The following is a 22,435-nucleotide window of genomic DNA, read 5'->3' as shown; positions in this document are numbered from 1 at the left end:
TATAGATGGACTTTGAATTGAAATAATACGATTTCGCCATAAAAATGTTATCAGCAATGCAATAATACTAGTTTCTTTCCCTTTGCATATATGTGAAAAATCAGCATTCCCATACTATTTTACTACTACGCTCTCTACGTACTATAACAAATCATTATTATATATGTCCTCTTTATTAATTATTATATATGTTTGATTTATTTATTTATTTATTTATTTTTGGTAATATTTAGATGGATTCTGCCATGAGACTTGACGAAAGTGGATCAGAAGATGATCTTGATTTAATCGACCTTGAAGTGGATCAGAATGAAAATGCAGATGTGCAAGTGCAACCGAAAAAGAAACAGGACACGAAGCGCAAAAGAAAACTCACATCAAAAGTTTGGTTGCACTATGATATACTTCCACCCGGCAAAGACAAGAAAAGAAGATGCAGATGTAAGAAGTATGGGACTGAGTATATTGCGGAGGGCAGGTATGGCACTGGTAATTTAAAGAGGCATATAGATTCGTGTGTTAGGAGGGATATACGGGACATAGGTCAGTTGCTTTTATCTCAATCATCTGGATCCATATTTATGCATGCTTCTAAGTTTGATTTTAATAAATTTCGTGAGTTACTGAGTGCTGCTATCATTATGCATGATCTGCCATTTCAATTTGTTGAATATGAGGGCATTAGAAATATGTGTTGTTATTTAAATGAGGAGGCTCAGCCCGTAAGTAGGAACACAACCAAGGCTGACATATTAAGGATGTATAAAAATGAAAAGGGTAGGCTTCGACATATGTTGGAATCAACAAATGGTAGGATTTCTCTAACATCTGATTTGTGGTCTTCTCTGACTACTGATGGGTACTTATCTCTTACTGCACATTTTATTGATATGGATTGGCGCTTACAAAAAAGAGTTTTGAACTTCTCTTACATGCCATCACCACACAATGGTGTTGCTTTGACAGAAAAGATTTATACATTGCTAACTGAATGGGGGATTGAAAAGAAACTATTTTCAATTACTCTAGACAATGCTTCTTCAAACTGTTCATTTGTTGAATTGTTGAAGTCTCAACTCAATTTGAATAATGCTTTATTAAGTGGTGGGGAGTTTTTTCACATTCGTTGTTGTGCACATATCTTAAATTTGATAGTGCAAGAGGGGTTAAAAGAGGTTGATGAATCTATCATAAAGATTCGTGAGAGTGTTAAATATGTCAAAGGTTCTCAAATGAGGAAACAAAAATTCTTGGAATGTGTCTCTCATGTTTCCTTAGAATGTAAAAGAGGGTTAAGGCAAGATGTTCCTACAAGATGGAATGCGACATAACTCATGCTTGAGTCTGCCATTTATTATCGTTGGGCTTTTTGTCATTTGCAGTTGAGTGATTCAAATTACAAGTTCTGCCCATCTCAAGAGGAGTGGAGTAGGATAGAAAAGATTTACAAGTTCTTGACTGTTTTTTATGATGTTACAAACATCTTTTCTGGATCTAAGTATCCCACGGCAAACTTGTATTTTCCATCTGTGTTTTCGGTTCAATTAACGTTGCGAGAGGAAATGGACAGTAAGGATCAGTTTATGAGCAAGATGGCAATTCAAATGTATTCAAAGTTTGCAAAGTATTGGTCTGATTATAGCATGATCCTTGTTATTGCTGTGATTTTAGATCCTAGATACAAGCTTGGGTTTGTTATTTTTAGCTATAACAAGCTTAATGGTGATAACAACATTGAGAGCACACTAGTTCGTGATGCATTATTTAACCTTTTTGATCAATATTTGTTGAATTCTCCTATGGCTTGTACCACCAAATCCACATCTTTACCAAATGATGAAAGTGGGAACCGGCAAGTTGATGAGGGACAGTTAACTAAAAAGTTCATTGATGTTATGAAAGTGAATAATACTTTTGTGAGATATTAAATTCATTTAATGCCTATTTTATTCATTACATCTATTTATTTTTTTTACTTTTATCATTGATTAATCTATTTGTTTTTCTTAATTATTGTAATGTAGGAATTTGACTCATTTGAGAATGATAAATTGCTTGGAAATGCCCAAAAATCAGAGTTGGAACTCTATTTAGATGAACCAAAAATCAATAGAAATGCGAACCTTGACGTGCTTGCCTATTGGAAAGCCAATCAGTTTAGGTATCCAGTGTTTGCTCAAATGGCTCGTGATATATTGAGCATTCCAATCACTACAGTTGCTTCTGAGTCTGCGTTTAGTGTTGGTGGTCGGGTTCTTGATCAATATCGTAGTGCGCTTAAACCAGAAAATATGGAGGCTTTGGTATGCACGAGGGATTGGCTTTTTGGTTTGAAAGGTAAATAACTTATAATAAATTTCAAATTATATTTTTATTATTGCAGAAAATAGTGAAGTAATAAATTTTTTGTGTATGTTTTACTATAGATACAATGGAGCTTCAAGTGGATGACTTGATTGATAATGTGATGAAACTTAATATCAACAATGATGACCCTGCTGAAGGCCAATGTTCCACCAGTGTTAGCGTGACCGAACATTAAAATCTAGCTAGGTAAAAAAGCCCTCTACATTTGTTTTATTTTTCACATAATTTGTTATATGCATTCTTTTATATTTCAATCTGTTTTTTTTATTATTATTATTATCTAAACTTATTTTACACTTACCTATTTTGTAGGAATTTCTACTTTTGGGTGTTTCAGAAAAGAGTGCATGCAAATTCCAGAAGGAAGTTTTTGAGTTGTGGATCTTTGGCTTTTAAGAAGATTGCATGTTACTTGACATTTCTATTAAATATTTTTATTTCGGTCTGTAATAACTTATGACTTATCTTTATTTCGGTGGTCCGTAACTTATGACTTGTGACTTAATCTTTATCTTTGGCTTTTAATCTCTCTTTTAGATGTTTGCTAGTATTTTAATCTTTGGCCACTTTAAACAGGTTAAACGGTAAACAGGTTAAACGGGTTAAACAAGTTAAACAGGTTAAACGAGTTAAACAAGTTAAACGGTAAACATGGTAAACAGGTCGTTAAACAGGTCGTGTTTGGTGTGTCTAACACGACACGTTTATTAAACGGGTTACACGTGTCGTGTCGTGTTACCCGTTTAATAAACGTGTCGTGTTCGGGTTTAGGATATGTGACACGATTATTAATCGTGTCGTGTTCGGGTTGACCTGTTTAGTGTTATACCCCTACTTCGACACGACACGATTATGACACGCGAACCCGAATTGCCACCCCTAATATTATGTGACACCCATCGGATCCGAGACACGGGTTGATCAAGTCCGACCCGAGTCCGAGGGATATCAAACAATTAAAGTATTTTAAATCGAACACGGAATACAAAATGAATTAAGAAATGAAATTAAAGCTGAAATGAACTAAAAATAGAATCCGTAAAAATATTATAATTATTAAAATCCATCAAACCCAAACTCCAAAACTCCATCAGTTTACAACTTGGGAATCCATCTCTAGTGGACCCCTATTAAACATCCAAACGGAAGATAACACAACTGTAAAAAAAAAACATCCAGAAATAAAACTATGGAGAGAGCCCTACATCGTCGGAAGAGGGAATAGAGACCTCTGCTCAGCATGAACACGTCTAAGCCTGGAACTGTCGTGTACCTGAAAAATAGAAGTGGGTCAGGCCCACGCGCAAGTTCTATCCTACTACAATCCAAGCAGAGACTTGATACGCATGTACATTCTAACCAACTTAACAATAGCTAATAGTCCGTATGTATATATATATATAATCACACTAAAGGACTCTCACTGGACTACAGGCCGGTCTCAACCTGAATAGAGGCAACATGCAAAACGCACACAAAGTGGGCATGTGTACCTAAGCCTAACAGGGTACACCTCCAACCATCATAGCCAGCTATGCATCCCAATGCATATACGCTCCCTAACCGTCGATCCTGAGACTCAAGCTCATATCGAGGTACCATAAAAATATATTTAAAATCCATCCAGAATCCATAGTAGTGCCGCTCAACTATATGTTGCCTTGACACTACAAATCCATAGGATTTAACCTTTAGTCAATCCATTTCCTTAATCCCAGAATAGGTAGGACTTAGCGGTTTTTGAGCTAGTCCCCCTTGTATGCCACCGTCCCATACCGGTGCATACATTTCATCCATCCAGTAGTTGATAACACAGACCATGCATGTAAATATCAACTGATCCATAAATCCAACAATTTAAAATCAAAATATTAAACTAGACATTCAATTGTTCCATAAAGAGCATACAAAAATTATGTAATTTAATATGCTGCTTTTAAACTACGTAACCATAATCCAGCAATTGGCAATACAACCGTATATGTAATTATCAATTATTCCAGAATCCATATAATTGAGAGAACATGAATAAATGTCTACCTCAATTAATTCCATAGCAAGTATAATAAACATTGACAAATTATCATGCTTATATCACCAGTCCAACAATTGATGCGATAAATGCTGAAATTTAAACATCAATTACTCCTTAACAAGCATAATAAAAATACATAGATTTTAACAATGCTTATTTTATACCATTAATACATGATTAGAATTTGATAATCATTTACAGAAAGTTTCTACAACAAATTAAGCAACTTAAACCACTTGCTTTCCCTAACAGTTTACAACTTTGTTTAGAACTGATTATTGTTCAACCTATAAACCCCAAGTGGTTCATTAACCATTCCCACACCCTCTGGAGCTTTAATATAACCTTAAAACTCATTAAGGTTCCCATGTACAGTCCCTGAATGTCCCATACAGATCAAAAATTCAGCCCAGAAGCAAAATTCGTCAAAAATTACATCAAAAGGGGAAGAAGCCGCCTCCCCCACATGGGGAGCCGCCTCCCCCTTGTGTGGAGCCGCCTCCACACACCCTAGAGCCGGCTCCACCTTGTGTGGAGCCGCCTCTTCCTCCTGTTCCCCTCTCTGCTTGCGTTCCTTCTTCAGTTTCATCTCCGGTGACCCCCAGTTTGATTTGTCCCTTAACTCTAAAGGTTTCTCTTGACTAAAACTAGGTTTCCAATGCTCCAGATAATTTAAAATTCCTTAATCTTCAATCCACTTGAATCAGAATAGGAAATAAGCAAAGATGAGTTATAACAAGAAATTTTAAAGCATGTAAACACATGCAGTTCCAAACGAACCTACCATACAAACCAGATCTTTATTATTCCCAGTGTGTTACAGACTAATTCAACTCTGTTCACATTAATTTACATGAAATAATTCAGGAGTTACGCAAGAAAGAATCCGAAAAACCCAATACGTAACATGTAACCACAACCAGTTTTGTTTTTCATTCAGACAAGCCATCTGGTTTAATATTAATCTTTATTAGTCCTGGAGTTGCATTAAACATGTAAAGAACACAAGTCCAAGGGAGAGAGTTAGGAATAGAACTTGCCTTTTGCCTTTAGCCTTGCACAGTCGTCTTCCTACGTTCTCCGGCAACGTCCTACTGAAATCCTCCTCTGTACTCTCTCTGCCTCCACTGTCGTGAATAGTTTTTTTTTTCTAAAACCCTAAGCAGACTTAATACTTATATTTATAGGTTTATGCAGAACCTAAAATCAAGCCAAACCCTACAATGATTCCTAACCGTCCCATAGAGAATCCTAATTAAAATCTACGTCGGCTACCAAGACTTAACTTCTAAAACAAAACCCTAAATTAATCCAATTAAGCATTTAAAAGAATTAAAATACCAAAAATACAATTAACTAAATAATTAAATAAACTAACATACAATTAACTAAATAACAAGCAAATAAACCAATAATTTCAAATAACTTCAAACATTCAAATACACAAGCAAAATAAACAATTCTATCAGGTAATTAAATCAAATAATACAATTTAAAGAAAATTAAAGCCAAATAAATAATTAAAACAATTAACTCAAATAATCACAATTAATGTAAATAAACCAAATAATTAATTCAAATAATACAAATAAGTCAAGTAAGTCAAATAATTAAAAAAAAATCAATTAAAACATAAATTAAATACCAGGACTATCCTTTTGAAATTAGGGGTATTACATATTAACCCATAGTCATTTTAATTCACATTTTTCACATCCAAGAATGAACTTAAGAGAAATCAAACAAAGATGTTCAATGAAAGGCAAAGTGTAATGTCGTGGATTTTTTAGGACTTTTCGTTATTTTATTTTATTAATTATCTCCGTGCACCGTTTTACGCGTCATATGGGACTTGATATATTTTTATTACATCATTATTTATTTTGGGTCATTGAGGTGTTATATATATATATATATATATATATATATATATATATATATATATGTGTGTGTGTGTGGATGAGTTAGTAGGAGGATATATTTTATTGGATATGTGTGGGTTTGTTTTAAAAGAGAAAGGTTAATTTGGTAACTTGTTAGGTCAAATAGGAAGACCAAATATGAGGCACACATTTTGTGAGGCCAAGAGTGGGCCTTTGACCACACACCATTACCTCGCCATCACCCACACTCTCCCCTTTATTCATCACTTTCTCTTTTTCTCCTCTATCTTCTTTTCTTCTTTCTCTCTCTATATTTCTCCTCATTCTCTCTAAGATTTCACCATGTTAAAGAATGATTTATAAGGATCCATGGTTAGAGAAGTTGTAGATTGTAATGTTTCTAATTTTTTTCATTTTTCATTTTCTAAATTTTTTTATTTTTCGAGTGTATTTTTGTCTTTTTTGTTTTGCGTGCCAGATACCGTGGGGTGTGCCGAGTGTGTCGGAGAGTTGGTTGAAGCATTTCCTTGAGTTTGGGACTCTTAGGAATGTAATGGTTGTCATTTCGGCATTTTTCCCATTTTTCGGACAGGGAAGTCCTTGGTGGGACCCGTGGTCGGAGTTGTTGAGTACGGGAATTTTACTTTGGGGTCTATTACATTTTATGCATATTTATTTGATGCATTTTTATGTGGTTGCATGTTTTTATGTGGTGGTATTGTGTTAGTTTAAGTATAGAAAAGATGAAATATTTGTTCTCCTCATTCTCTCTAAGATTTCACTATATTAGAGAATGATTTATAAGTATTGCTCTTAGCCCATTTACCTTTCTGAAATTCACAAATTCCTTCTCTCTCTACACAAACTTTTTCTTTTTCTAAAATCGCACACTTTAAGCTCCAAATTCATAACCCTTCACTTAGATTTCAGCTTTGCCATTGAAGGCAAAGTTGACAAGCTTGATGAGGCGTACGTTTTGATCGAAATTGATCATTGTTGATGCGAAAATCCTCGCGACTTGGAACGACGGCGTTTACCTGCAAAACAAAGGGACGTCACCTTGAATGGCATCGGTGGGGTGCCAGCCAAGGACCCTCTGACGATCAAATTATTACTTGTAATCGTATCACATAATAATTATGTAATATTCTCTTTAGGTATTTTTTCTCGTACCTTCTTTAATGGCTTGGTGCCCTATTTATGGCTATCGATTGGAATCAAATTTGTTCCACTAATATCGATGGTTGACCTTATATTCCGCTTGTACGAGATCGTAGGAGATTTGTTACCAGATTTGTAGGGATATGATTTATTCCAAGGTTATCCTTACCCTGTTGAACCACATCCTCTTTCATTATCCTGGATCATTCTTATCCAATGGAAACCTTTATTTTTTATAACGAAAAATTATCGTTCAAAAGTAGAGTAGGTCTGGCGGCTGGTTAACACTTAATTGCCTTTTATCGTTAGGTCAAGGTAGGTTTATTTTTCCTAATCAGTTGCCTCCCATTCCCAAGCTTGCTCATCTAGCTTTGGAAATGTAATAATAATAATAATAATAATAATAATAATAATAATAATATATATTTTTTTGACATATGAACCGTAGAAGTAGAATATATATATATATTTTTTTCTTTTCTTCGAACAGTACCCGCGGGTACTATTCCCGCATGTACTGTTCATATGAACAGTAACAGAGAATAAATTTTTATTTTTTTTTATTATTTTTTTTTTTGCTCTTGGAACAGTACCCGCGGGGGGTACTGTTCATATGAATAGTAACAGAGTTTTTTTTTTTTTTTTTCCTTGCTCCTGGAACAGTACCCGCGGGTATTATTCCCCACGAGTATTGTTCATATGAACAGTAACAGGGATTTTTTTTTTTTTTTGCCCTGGAATAGTACACGCGGGTACTATTTTTAGTACCCTTGGGTACTCTGCCCCTAGGTACTATTTTTGGTACCCTTGGGTACTCTGCCCCTGTGTACTCTTCCCTTTGGTAAGGGAATAAATTGTACGAGCTTCATTCAGGTCGTCACTCCTTTAATAAGGATTTTTTATTGACTATCCCTTATAGTACGGAGATATTAATTACGGGATTCATTCAGCCTGGTCCTTGTAGTACAGGACATTTATTTATTATCCCTTATAGTACGGGGATATTGATTACGGGATTCATTCAGCCCGGGTCCTTGTAGTACATGACATGTAATACCCCGTAATTTTAAAGAGTTTATTTAAATTAATTTTGTGTTAGGTTAATTCTTTAATGTGTAGATTTATTCACCTTTTAATTATATATGTTAAATTATTTAATTAATTTTATTTATTGTGCATGTAATATTGATTTTTTTGTTCTATATATTATAATGATTAGTTTAGACATTTTATTGGTTATGTTTTAGATTAATTAATATTATTTAATTAAAGTATTTAATTTGTATTTAATAATAATAATAATAATTATAATAGTTTATTAATAATAAAAATAATAATAATATTTATAATAAATAATAATAGTATTAAATCAATGTAATGATGAAGAAATTAAATCTTAGAATATGATTTACCTTAGGACATCTTGCTTGACTTGGCTTGCTAGCCTTAAAGCCTTATGGTTGGGAATGTGGTTAATTAAATGCAAAAATAGATATTTGTAATATTTAAATTATATAAGTAATCTATATATAGAAGTTAGCCCTTTAGTTGAGGATTCACATAAGTTGAAGAAGGAAATAATAAAAATGAGTTCTTGTATAAGACCGAAAGGAAAAGAGAGAAAGAAAGGAGCCTGGACCGGTGTAGGGAATTTACCCGATTACGCGCAACCGGCGGATTTATTTTAAATCCAAAAAGGCAAGTTATTATCTACTTTTCCCCTTTGAGTCCATAAATTATTCATTACATTTATTCGGCTATTTTTTAAGGTTAGAAACCATGCTAGGACAATGAGAAATTAATTATTTAATTTATTAAAATAATGAGATATAAATTATTTAAGGGTTAAATAATTTATTATTAGCCTAGGTAATTATTTGAAACTTAGGAAATTGTTATTTAAGGCTTTAGAACTTTTTCTAGAATTTTTGGGCAATTTTCGGAATTTTTCTGTATTTTCCGGCGACCCTCCGGCGAGTTTTCCGGTCGCCGGCAATGGGGGAGATGACCGGAGTGATCCGGTGTGATGCGGCGCACCATAGGAGGGTGTGCGCGCGCATCTGGGCCTTAGATGAAGCTGATTGATCCGGTGCATTGCGGTCCATGTTACCGCGGTACACCCGGATCTATGAGCATAGGATTGAGTGATGAGAGGGTGAGATGATTCAGTGTAGCGCGCCCATAGTAGGATGATGCAGCCAACGAATTAGGACGAGCCACGTCATCAGGATGCATTAGTGCGCGCGTGGGAGCGCGTGCGCGCGCGTGGCTGATGCCAGACGCTCGTGGAGGCGCGTGGGAGAGTGGGAAAGGTTGGGCTGCGCGTGGGGAGGCTCTAGGAGGCGCGTGAGGGCGCGTGTGGGGTCTCTACAGCTGCTGGAAATTACCAGAATACCCCTAGGGCCTGTTTTGTAAATTCCAGAACCTTAAACTTGGATTTTTAGGTACTGTGTTGGTATTTACGGGTTTAACGGGCCACGAAATTATTATTTTAATACCCGTTACTTATTCTTATGGCCGATTAATCTTTTCTAAGCATTTATTGGCTCGTTCACAGTACGGATACTAATGTGATTTATTTAACGACATTGTTAAATATAAATAGTGTTATTACCTTATTAAATGGTATCAAACATTACTGTTAAATTAAATAATGCCATGGTTTTAGTCAGATAAATTATCCATGATATCTTATGGGATGTTTATACTGTTAAATGATATATAAACCATGATTATTATGCTGTGTGCATTTCAGGAAATAAATGGACTGTTTAATTATGTCGCATTTATATTATATGGATGTGTTGCCATATAGAACCATATGAGCTGGCTAATAAGTTTAGACTCATTTATACCTTATGCATTCGTTGCTATAGACAGATGTGTGGCTGTCGGGGTATGTGGTTTAGTATTATTGGCATGTGTTGCCTAATTGACATGCTCAGTATATTTAGTAATATTATTGGCATGTGTTGCCTAATTTATATGCTCAGTATATTCATCAGTACTTTGAGAGGTGTTATCACTGTGTAGTTCGTTATAGTCTGTGTTGTCAGTACCGTGCACCATGTATAATAGCTGATTTCCCGGGTTGGGAAAGGCGACACTTAACCACCTAGTGTGAGTCTAAGTGATCACCGTCTATTCTGGTTGAGATCATGTTATATATTGGATAGTTCCCTTAGGATGTATACAGATATAGTACTCATCCGATTCATAATGATTAATTTATTTGATTCTCTGATTTGGGTCATAGTAGAGAGGACTTGCTCGTGTGGTTGACCCACCATTGTTGTTATTTCAGGATACGGTCAGTACCCGTTCCAAGGTTGAGTTTAGCAGTGAGGGACCACCATCCGAACTCATCTACTCTTACGATCCAGTTCAGGGTAGAAGTTTTATGTATTACTTCAGTTTCAGTTTTTATTTACTTTTGACGTTGAACTCTCAGGGTTATATTTAGGGATCCTTGACATAGGATTTCCAAGTTGTAATGGAGTACTGTATTAAATAAAGGATGGATGGATGTTGTATTATTTAGTGTTCCTTTCCTGTCTAAATTCTTTTATTATCATCATGTTGTATTCCATGCTTGTATATTGCCAATTGTTTTTGATATCCCTCGTTTTTCGTGTATAAGCCTGATCAACTTATGCGTGGAAAATGTTGGGGGTGTCACATGACACTTATTTACTATCCCTTATAGTACGGGGATATTGATAACGAGATTCATTCAGCCCAGATCTTTTTAATATAGGACACTCATTATCATCCCTTGTATCCCTTTAGTAAGGGAATTAGATTTTTGTCAAGCGTCGAGAATGCCAAGTCCTACTAAGCTAAGTATGCTTGATGATTACTTTTTTGCCCTTTTTAATGAGGGAAGTGGATTTGTTCGAGCGTTGTGAGCTCTCCCTTTAATAAGAGAGTAGTTAACCCGTAGTCTTTTTACCGAGGGAAGAAGATAAAGTTGACCCTTCGTTCCTTTATGGGGAAAGATGTGCAGTCTCAAGGAAGATGACCCATTTAATACGAGAGACAGTCATCTCATCTTTCTAATAAGTGAAGGAAGCTGTAATTATCTCACCATTCTGTGTAGAATGAGTAGTTGGCTTCTTGTCCCTTTAATGAGGGAAGAATGTGTTGTTGGCCTCTCGTCCTAGACAACTAGTACCCCCGAGGGGTCGCTAAAGGAGAGAGACTTGAAACCCGTCTAGCTTGATGTACCAAGGTTAGTACGTCAATCTTCTAAACCTTGTCATCACATGTAGATCGACGATTAATATCGTGTGATCCACTATCCTGCCCCCGATGGTGGGATCTTGGGTGATGACCCATTCTATAGGCGTTTATACAGCGGACGGGGTGCCTGGTGCTGCAAGAATTTACAGATGTCTAAAAGTATTAAATTGTGTTAGAAATGATTACTAAAAATTAACCTGCCATGGATTATCAATCCAAAGTTCTACATAATCTGAAGTCGATAGGCAATTCCTGCAAGGTAAGAGAGGTGACGACTGTCATCTGGTAGGTGGAGGCTTAGTGTCCAGCGACTGGCTTGATGCCTGGTGGATAGGGGCGTGGTACCCAACGGCTGACAAATGACGGTCTGGTGGCTAGTACTAGATAATGGTCTGGTGGCCAGTACTTCGTTGGGTCCAATAATCGCCCTTAACTTATGAACCTCCTTGGGAATACATACATCATAGGATCTTGAGGGACATTGGACCTCCTTGGACCTGAAAGCCTTGATACATTCTCGGGTGTAAAAGGCCACCCTGATTACACGAACGAACGGAGTAATGAGACTCCGTTGCTAGAGACATCCTCAGTAGTAAAGGCTTTACTAGTAGGTAGAGACCCCTTTGTTGATAGTGATCTTCTTGATGGGTGGAGACCTACCCATTTATGTAGGTGTAGAAGGACCATGCCTTAGTCTTCAATGATCAGGCCTTGGTAATTGGCTGCTGCCCGATATGAGATAGAGTCTGGTCTTAGACGACCAAACCTCAGTAGTGAGGGGACCAAGCATCGCTAGATGGAAAACACCACATGGGACTGCTTGGGTCGACGTGCCAAATTTTGATTATTGTCGTCGTACCCTGGGTAGCATCACACAGCCCACCATTTTGCCCCCAGTATGATGGACGGGTAATCAGGATGTAGTGTCTCGTCCTTATATAAGAACATGGAAACCCGTTGTCAACTGACGACTTTGGGATGGTTTCCATGATCGAAAACTTTCGTCTTGCCGTCCGAGCCAAGTCGCGCCAGGATTATTATTTCTTTAGAGAACTAATCATTCCCACAGACGACGCCAGCTATTGATGCGAAAATCCTCGCGGCTCGGGATAACGGCGTTTACCTGCAAAACAAAGGGATGTCACCTTGAATGGCACCAGTGGGGTGCCAGCCAAGGACCCTCCGACGATCAAGTTCGTACTTGTAATCGTATCACATAATAATTATGTAATATTCTCTTTAGGAGTTTTTTCTCGTACCTTCTTTAATGGCTTGGTGCCCTATTTACGGTTGTCGATTGGAATCAAATTCATTCTGCCGATGTCGATGGTTGACCTTATCTTCCGCTTGTGCGAGATCGTATGAGATTTATTGCCAGATTTGTAGAGATTTGATTTACTCCAAGGTTATCCTTACCCTGTTGAACCACGTTGTCTTTCATTATCCTAGATCATTCTTATCCAATGGAAACCTTTATTTTTGATAACGAAATATTATCGTTCGAAAGTAATGTAGGTCTAGCGGCTGGTCAACACTTAGTTGCCTTTTATCGTTAGGTCAGGGTAGGTTTATTTTTCCCTATCAATTATCATTTGGAGCACCTTGCCATTTTCGAACTTGGGGTTCTTGGGGCTGTTTTGAAGTTTCTTATGTGTTTAGCAAATTTCTATCTCCTTTGTTATATGTTGAGAATTATGACACGTGATATAAGAATTGTTGTTTTGTGAATGCTTATATGTGTAAAGCATGAGTTGTTTTAATCTCGTGTTAATGGTCTATTTAAATCTTATTATATGAGGATTACTTGAATATGTTTGAATTGAGAAAAAAATGAAGTTCTTCCCATGTTAAATCTTAAAAGTATGCCATGAACTTTAAATTTAGCTCTCATAAGATGATTTGATGATGTCAATGCCACTATAATGATGAACTTATGATTTAAGGTTGAAAATCATTGCATTGCATATCATGGTATGAGAAGGAGTTTTGGGTAGAATTGGAAGGAATTTTTTTTTAAATAATGAACCAGATTTAATGAGTCCGGGGCAAGCTTGACCTGAGAGGAGCGCGACCCGGTCTAGGGCATGAAAAAGTTGATACTAGGCCGAGTAATGGTTGCCGAATTTGGAACCGGGGATAGATATCAATCTCGCCTCGGTAAAGTCAGTTAGCAGGTTTTGATAAGTGCGTGTTGGGTCGGTATAGACCAAATTTGGGATGGGATGCATCATGATTCACATCATGCATATTATTTACTAAATTGAATTATATAACTGATGATCTTGCTTGTTAAGTTGTTAAAGTGATACGAATTCCCATAGTCTGACCCCCGCTTCTTTTTTATTCCCTTACGTGTTACGAGGTTCAATGGAGTCCAAAACTAATGACTTAGGCGACTTCTACTGAGCTTTATCCTCACCCCTTATCTTTAACATTTTCAGGACATGGAAAAAGTTAGAGGATAATAATCCATCACAGGCTTAGACTGGATTGGAACTCATATATTGTTGTCTTTTACATAGAAACACGAGCCATGTTCTTTTGTAAAGCTGAGTAACCATTTTGTATAGTTTTCAGTTTGTGGTCTTGTAATATAAAAAATTTGAACCACTTAATGTACCTAAGATTTATCTCATGTAAATGATTTTGGGATTATGTAAAGAATACGCAACTTCATATTTTTGAATGAATGGAATGTGAGATATTATTTTACATGTATTGGGACAGGATTTATTCAGTTTAAGGTCCCTTAGGAGGCCATTGTTTACTCCCATATTCATAGCAGTTCAGTAACAGAGTTTTAGCTTGCACAACCATTTCAGACGACCGAAATGGGCATTTCGGTCGATCGACTGCATTATAATCAAATTCTAGTAGATATGCAAGTTTCAAGACCACAACCAGTCGACCGATTGGTCTACTTCGAACGACCGGACTGCTGGTTTGTTTTGGCCTCTATTTCATTTATTTTAAAGTCATTCTTAAGCCATGGAAAGGTGTTGTAGTGCATGTAATGAGTTGTATTTGTGTGTTGAAGGTGTCTTGACATTAGAAATGATGATGGTGCCCTTAGATGACCTCGGGTTCGGGTAAGGACCCGTTAGCGATTCGGACTTACGGGTTTGGGTCGTTATATAGGTAGTGGGATTGCCAACGTTTTGACACCGGTCTTGCATGCATTTGGTAAGATTCCAGTTAGGAGTTAGGAGCTTGGGTTGCTTTCTTGAGGTAGGGATGTCTAAAGTATTATGTTTTGACTTCTATTTGAGTTTTTCCTACTTGATTCCATGTTATGTTTGCTTAAATGATGATTATTAAACATTAAAGCAAAATATATATATTCTTGATGAAATTGCTATGTTTTACATTGTTAGGTGTATATTTGAAATGCTATAACTGTTAGAAAACATACTCTAATTGCAAGTTGATATCTTGAGATTGCTTAGTTTATCATAATGATGTGATTTCATTGATGTAAAACATGCTCTATGAATGAATAGGAATGAAAGCATAAAGGTATTAATTTTTATGATGCATGAATTCATTCATAGAATGAGCATGGTTGGGGAAAAATGAGTTTAAAATGATTTTAAAGAAAGTATTTTAGGAAAGGTTGGGAAAGTGATTTATGAAAGGAGCACGGGGCTAATTCGACCTAGAAGGAGCACATGACGAATTTGGACGTGTAATGTTGATTGTTAAGGCCCAAATAGTTGTTGAATTTGGAACTAGGGATAACCAATCAATCTCGCCTCGGTAAAGTTGGTTAGCGGTCTTCGGCGTGTGTTGTGTTGGGAAGGGATGATGGTCGGGAAGGCATTGCATTCATAACACGTTGATATACTTGAATTGATTATAAACTCTTGATATTCACGTATATGATCTCATTTTTCTTATATCTATTTTTGATGTGTTGGCTCAAGAGAGCCCAAAGTTAATGTTTTAGGCATTTCCTACTGAGCCATTGTGCTCACCCCTTATTTATCATTTTCAGGGCACAACAAGGAAATCCTAGAGGATGCCCACGTAGGCTTAGGAGTTGTTGATGTATTTTGTTATCTCTTGGAATGTAATTACATAGACAGTGAAACTATGTAATTTAACTTTATTCTTTTGTTACTTTCATGCGAAGCTTTTGTAATCATGGTCATGGCCTTATTGTTTTGCAAAATTATTCTTTTGGTTTAAATATGTAACGACCCAAACTCGGGAGTCCAGATCGCTACCCGGGTCCTTACCCAAACCCAAGGTCACATAAGGGCACTATAGTCATTTCACCATTAAAAATTATATTTTTATAACCCATCGAGGGTAAAACAGTCATTTAACCCATTAGGGGCGATACGAGGGCGATTAGGGTTTTGTTTGTTATGAAGTCTTATTGATTCCTAGAATTACACTAAAAGGGGATGTGAAGTCGGCAACTCCCCATTGTGGGCAGTCACTCTACATCGACGAGAGCTTCGTCGAAAAGAGAAAATCGATTCTCTTATCTTGCTTGGTTGGTCAATTTGATAAGGAAGTTGGGGGTGTGATCGGATTGAAGAATGGGTAGTTAGGGCATGGAATACGTCTTGTGGGGTTAGGGTTACTCCCTTATTCGATTCACTTATTTTGTTCAGGTTATTTTCTCAGGCAGAGGCTCAACGAGTGTTGAAGGAAGGCCGGCGGTAATAGGGTTCTGCAACTTTACGGATCTATGTGTGGTCTTTTAGAGTTGGTTATTATGAGGTTCTCAAAGACAAAGGCCTTAAACAGATCCGACTGTTTGGTCTTCCTCTTTATTTATGGTGTCAAGCCCTTTTTGGGGGAGTTGTGAGAATTGGATTAGCTTGTCCATCATTTGTGTTTATCAATGACGACACCTTCTGTTATAAGGTTGCGATCTAGGAATAAATCTCGTCGGAGTTGGTTCTTTCGACGGAGAGTCTTGAAAGTAGCGATAAGTCACATCTTATGTGAGAGGAAAAATGAAACATGCTTCTTAACAAAGGGGATGAAGGGGAGTTGCAGATCCGACAATGAATGAATGATAGAAAAGCACAAAGAGTGGTAAAATTTGTGGGAGGAAGATCAAGTGGTAGTCACACGCCGGTTATGCGTGTTAATGTTAACAAACAGAAAGCTACATGTAACGGTCGTTTAGGCCCCCATCCAGATCCTTCCTTTTTCCTTATCTTCAAGGGTTGGTGAGGAGAATGGATTAGGCTGTAAGTCTGATTGGGTTAAAAGAGATATGGGTTGTAGGGTGGTAAGCCATGCTAAGCCTTAAGACATCACAGGTCTATTAAATACGGACTATTTAAGCGCAAACCATTTTCGGATAGTTTTGAGCCTCGAATAGCCTACACCAAACGAAGGGTTAGAAAAAATGGATCCAACTCTTTTTCCATTTCTTTTTTTAATAAACCAAAATTTGTTATAGGGCCAGACTTAAAAGAACAAGCCCAAGTTCAGGTTCAGGCCCATTCCTCCTCTTCTTTTTCTTCACAACATGGTCTTTTGTTGCTGACGAAGAAAATAAAGCGAGACTCAAAGACTGCATTAACCGGTCGACAAGGATCTAAATGGACATGCAAAAAAAAAAAAAACAGAAATGGGTAGCATGCCCTACTGCCTCTATTCCGGGTTTAAATTTTGTTGTTTTTCCTCAAAATTCTTTATCTTCTCCTTCTTCGTCTGAGGTATTTAAAAGGGGTAGTGGTGTTGTGAAAGAGAGTTTTGATCAACAGAAGGATTGCTCTGGTGACATTGTTCCACGGATGAAAGGGTCACTGTCTTTAATGAACTTGGTTGGTAGTGGAGATTGCTATAGTGGAGTGACCATAAGTGTTAGAAAGGACTTGTCTTTCAAGCTAACAGACGATTTAGCTGTGTCATTGATTAATGAACTTAGGCTTTTTGTCGCTCTGAAAGGACTGAATTGTTTACCATCAGAAGCTAAAGTGAATAATGTTCTTGATTTAATGAAGATTGCCACAGAGGAGGCTACAGAGATGGATTTACAGTTAAATGCGTCTGGAAACAGTGAAAAGTGTGAAGGGGAATAGTTTGCTCTTTAGGTTCCTTTGCAATAAGTTTGTCCTCATAATTTTCACCCTTGGACGAAAATGGATTTTTCTGACGTTGATTTAATGGAACCTCGGCAATTGTGCACCCTGATTGCTTAGAAATGACTGATGATTTGGGCATGCAATGGGTGAATGACAATATTGGTATGGTTAGTGCTGCTTTGGGTGTTTCTTTGAAGGGTGACGTTGATCGTACACAGTCCATTCTTCATGCTGTTATGATAAGAAATGAAATTACAGAGACATATCAAAGCACTAAAGTTGGCAAAAATAGATCACAACGGAAAGGGGAACAGGAGATGAAGAACCTTATTTCCAATGTCAACTATAAAGGGAATGATAGGGTATCTAAAGAAAGGGGAAGGACTAGAAGTGGAAAATAGGGGGGAGGTAAGGAGATGATCATCTTTGGTTCTTAATGAAGCTATGAATTATTATATGGAACGTCCATGGTCTAAATGATCCGGATAAAAGAAGGGTGGTTAAGGTTACTTTTAGGCAGTGGAACGCTCATGTTATATGCTTGCAAAAAACCAAGATGGTTGCTATGTCTGATGAGGTGGTAAGGAGTATATGGGGATGAAGGTTTGTTGAATGGGAAGTTTTAAATGCTTCCGGCACATCAGGCGGAATTCTTATTTTGTGGGATCGAAGATAATTATCCAAAACAAATATTTGGAAAGGGCATCATTCTTTGTCATGTGTGTTTCAGATGGAGGATGATAATTTCAAATAGGTTTTTTCTGGAGTTTTTGGACCTGTTATTGATTGTGATAAACCAACCTTTTGGGAAGAGCTTAGCTTTGTCAAGGAATTGTGGTCATTGCCTTGCTGTTTAGGAAGAAATTTTAATTCTGTTAGGTCTCCGTTTGAGAAATCCACTAAGGGTAGATGGTCTAGTTTTTTGATTTCATCGATGGCCACTTCCTTATTGATTTGCCAATGGAAGGGGCTATCTTTACTTGGTCCAATGGTAGAGATTCAGTCACTTTCTCAAGGTTGGAATCGGATTTCTGGAGATTGGGAAAAAAAAGTTCCCGAATGTTACTCAGACTGCTTTGGTTAGGGTAACGTCCGACCATATACGCTTAGTTCTTGATTGTGGAGGGATGAGATCCAGATGAGATCCAGACATACACCTTTTCGCTTTGAAAATATGTGGTTAAGATCTGAGGATTTTCAAGGGAAAGTTTAGTCATGGTGGGGTGAAGCATCTTTCACAAGTTCTCTTAGCTATGTCTTAGTTAGAAAGTTTCAGGTTCTCAAATCTGAACTTAAGAAAATAGAACAAAGAGGTGTTCGGGAATCTTGAATGGAAGAAGAATAGAGTTTTAACTGATATTGTTGAACTTGATCGTCTTGACGAGCTGGGGCAAGATGTAGAGTCTTTACGCTCTAGAAGAGCGTCCTGTCAAGTGATTTTTGCGGAGATAGCTGTTATAGAGGAGATTTCGTGGCGTCAGAAATCTCGGGCTCTATGGCTTAAGAAAGGTGACCGTAATACTAATTTCTTTCATAGACTTGCTAGCGTTTATAGAAGATGTAATCACATTGGGAATATCCATGTGAATAGTACAGAGTTGTGGAAAGAAGATGAGGTGCGTAGGGGAATTATTTCTTTTTATCAGTAGCTTTAAACTGAGTCCTTGGAATAGAGACCTAAACTTAATGGGTTGCATTTCAATTCTAATTCTACGCTGGATAGTGATGGGCTTGAGGTTCTTTTTACTGAAGAGAAAGTTCTTAAAGCATTATTTACTTGTAACGGGGATAAAGCTCCAGGGCCAAACGGTTTTACTATGCGATTTTTTAAGGAGAGCTAAGAGGTGGTGCACAGTGAGGTGAAGAACACCTTTCAGGATTTTCATTCTCCTGGTACTTTTGAGAAATCATTGAATGTTTCTTTTATTGCCCTCATTCCTAAGAAAGGCAATGTGATACCCCTCGGATCCGAGACACGGGTTGATCAGGCCTAAGCCTAAACCCGAGGGATATCAGACAATTAATATGTTAACAAACACGGAATACAAAAGTGATTTAAGAAGTAAAAAAAATCCAAAGCTGAAAGAATACTAAATTAATTATCCTCAAATCATAATTATTTAAATCCGATAAATCCAAAACCTCTAATCCATACAACTCAGGAATCCATCTAGTGGACCCCTTATGAAAATCTCAAACTGAAACTGAAACAAGTCTAAAGCCAAACATAGAAAGTAATCCAACGTAATCGGAAGAATGAATGTCTGAATCTGCTCTGCATGTCCAAGCTCTAACCCTGGAACTGACGAATACCTAAAAAAATAAGAGAGTGGGTCAGGCCCACATGCAAGTCCTATCCTACTACGATCTAAACAGTAATCCAATACGCAGATACATCATAGATAGCTCAACAATAACTAGAGTAGTCCATATATGTATATATAGTACACACTATAGGACGCTCACTAGTCCAATAGGTCTGTCTTAGCCTGAATAGAAGTCAACATGCGAAAACGCACCCAAAGGTGGGCATGAGTACCTAGACCTACCAGAGAACAACACCTATGTCCAGTTATCCATCCTATGTGATATACGCGCCCTAACCATGATCCTGAGACTCAAGCTCATACCATGGCATCATATAATAAATATATAAAGTCCGTACTCCTAATACAAAATATCACCCATCTATATAGTGGTCTGATATATGTATAGCAAATCCATCCAGAAACCAAAGTAAGTCAGTCAATTATTTTATTGACATGACACAAATATGAGATGGACTTAACCTATATAGTTATTCCATAACTCAATCCATATTAGGTAGGACTTAGTGTTTGAACTAGTCCATACCTAGTATGCCACTGTCCCATACCGGTGTATACAATCCTCCAAATAGCATAGTTCATAAAACCACACTAAAAATTCAACAACCATCCTGCAAAATATGCATCAATAAAAATTCATACATATATATATCAATATTAGGCATTCATTATAGAGCCTAAAAATCCAATTTCAATAATGTAAACAGCTAAAACAAGTATAAGCATTCACATCATCCAAGTTGTCCACAAACTGATGCAGTTGAATAGCAAGGTGAATATTAATTCGATTCAACACAAGCATAATTAAATTTAAGTAATCCATGTTACTTATGATCCTATTTAAATATGAATAATCATAAATAAATCACATATAAACAATCCTTCAAGTTCCAAAGTATAAGTTGTTTAACCTTTAAAGTGCAACAAGTAGATTCTTTCTCTAACTATACACTGTCCATTCCTTAATTCATTTATGAGTTTATATTTCCCTCTTGTTTAACAGGTCTACAACAGTCATGTTCATCATTTAAACCAATTAAAACTGATTAAAAACACCCTGCGCAGTCCAAACAACGCACAACAACCAAACTGTACGCTTCCGGGTGAGAGCAGGCTCTCTCAAAATTGAAAGCCTACTCTTTTACAATAAGAGCTGGCTCCTAGACCTTCATGATCCGGCTCCTAGCAAGCAAACATACCTTTAGGAGCCGGCTCTAAGGGTTTGGGAGCTAGCTCCCTCCCTTTTCGGAGCCTGCTCTCACTCCCTTAGGTGCCGTCATCCGTTTCTGCTTCGTCTTCTTCAACTCCGGTGATTGACAGAGCCTCTGTAATGTTTTTAATTCTCATTCTAGGTTCAATCTTAGTCTTAGAATAATTTTAAATCACTGATATCCAATCATTACATACATTGAACACAAGTTTTGAAACAACGATTACAGAAACTCCGTTATCAATTTTAAACAATTCACAACAGATTAATTTAGTGAAAATTAAATACTGCTTTAAAAACTTGTTCTAGGGTTCAAACTTAGTCCCAGATTAGTTACAAGGCATCCAATCACATTACTAATCTCAATTAAACAAAGCTTAAACGTTAACAACGGGTGGAACAAATAACAGAACATCAAGGTTATGCAAGGCAATTAATTCAACGAGATTAAATAAAATTCATATATGCATAAAAGACTTGTTATAATGCTTGTTTAAATCCATTTTAGCCTTTATTTAATCCCTGGAGTCTAACTAGGCATGCACAGAACACAGATTAAAGGGAAAGAGAAGAACAGAGACTTGCCTTGAGTTTCAGTTCTTGAAACTCTAAACCACCGTCTCTGAGTTTCCCGTCAATGTCGTCAACTGCTGTTCTACACCTCCGGCGCTCTCGGTTCAACCTAGAAACACCCCGTCCAATTTATCCTTGAACCTCTCTGGTAACCTTCCTAGCTTTCACTCTCTATATCTCTCTGTCTCATGGTATAAGTGAATAGGGTTTTGTTTTGTAACCCTAAGGACGCGTATAATACAAATATATAGTCATCACTAAAATCCTAAGTCCAACTCTAAACCAACCCTAAGTCGGCTAAATCCCAGACACGATTTAATTAAAGGCAAAAAGAAACCCTAATGTAAACACACAACACGAAGCACAAATTAACTGTAACAAATTTAAATTAAATAAATGTCAGTTAATAAAATAAATAAAACACATAATTAATAAAACAAATAATACAAGCAATTAAACAATTAATTTATTAAAAATGCACATAAATATTAAATTAAATTTCAGGACCGTCCTTTTAAAATTAGGGGTACTACAGGCAACGCCTCTGATATTAAGGACTTTAAACCAATTAGTTTAGTGGGTTG

At 36.8% G+C, this 22,435-nt stretch overlaps 1 protein-coding gene across 1 annotated transcript; it reads left to right on the top strand.

Annotated features, from left to right (window-relative positions):
* The first annotated feature begins 233 nt into the window (after positions 1-233).
* Positions 234-17,738, top strand: LOC132314638 (zinc finger BED domain-containing protein RICESLEEPER 2-like). Its single transcript, XM_059813475.1, has 7 exons — positions 234-1,268; positions 1,383-1,916; positions 2,025-2,337; positions 2,427-2,521; positions 2,944-2,951; positions 16,081-16,239; positions 17,384-17,738. Exons 1-7 carry the CDS (start codon positions 234-236, stop codon positions 17,736-17,738), a joined length of 2,499 nt encoding a protein of 832 aa, XP_059669458.1.
* Positions 17,739-22,435: the final 4,697 nt, after the last annotated feature.

This window comes from Cornus florida, unplaced genomic scaffold, assembly GCF_030987335.1.
Source record: "Cornus florida cultivar Cherokee Brave unplaced genomic scaffold, ASM3098733v1 CherokeeBrave_3.0.0_Hap2_Chr06, whole genome shotgun sequence".
Taxonomy (NCBI): domain Eukaryota; kingdom Viridiplantae; phylum Streptophyta; class Magnoliopsida; order Cornales; family Cornaceae; genus Cornus; species Cornus florida.
Note: the sequence above shows the minus strand (reverse complement) of the source record. Positions and strands in the feature narration are given on the sequence as shown.

Bases quoted from the DNA above. Each gene is read 5' to 3' on its own strand.
- LOC132314638 (XM_059813475.1), top strand. From the start codon at position 234: ATGGATTCTGCCATGAGACTTGACGAAAGTGGATCAGAAGATGATCTT. The intron at 2,338-2,426 runs GTAAATAACTTA...GTTTTACTATAG, and splicing joins TTGGCTTTTTGGTTTGAAAG to ATACAATGGAGCTTCAAGTG. The intron at 16,240-17,383 runs GTAGTTAGGGCA...GGTATTTAAAAG, and splicing joins GTGATCGGATTGAAGAATGG to GGGTAGTGGTGTTGTGAAAG.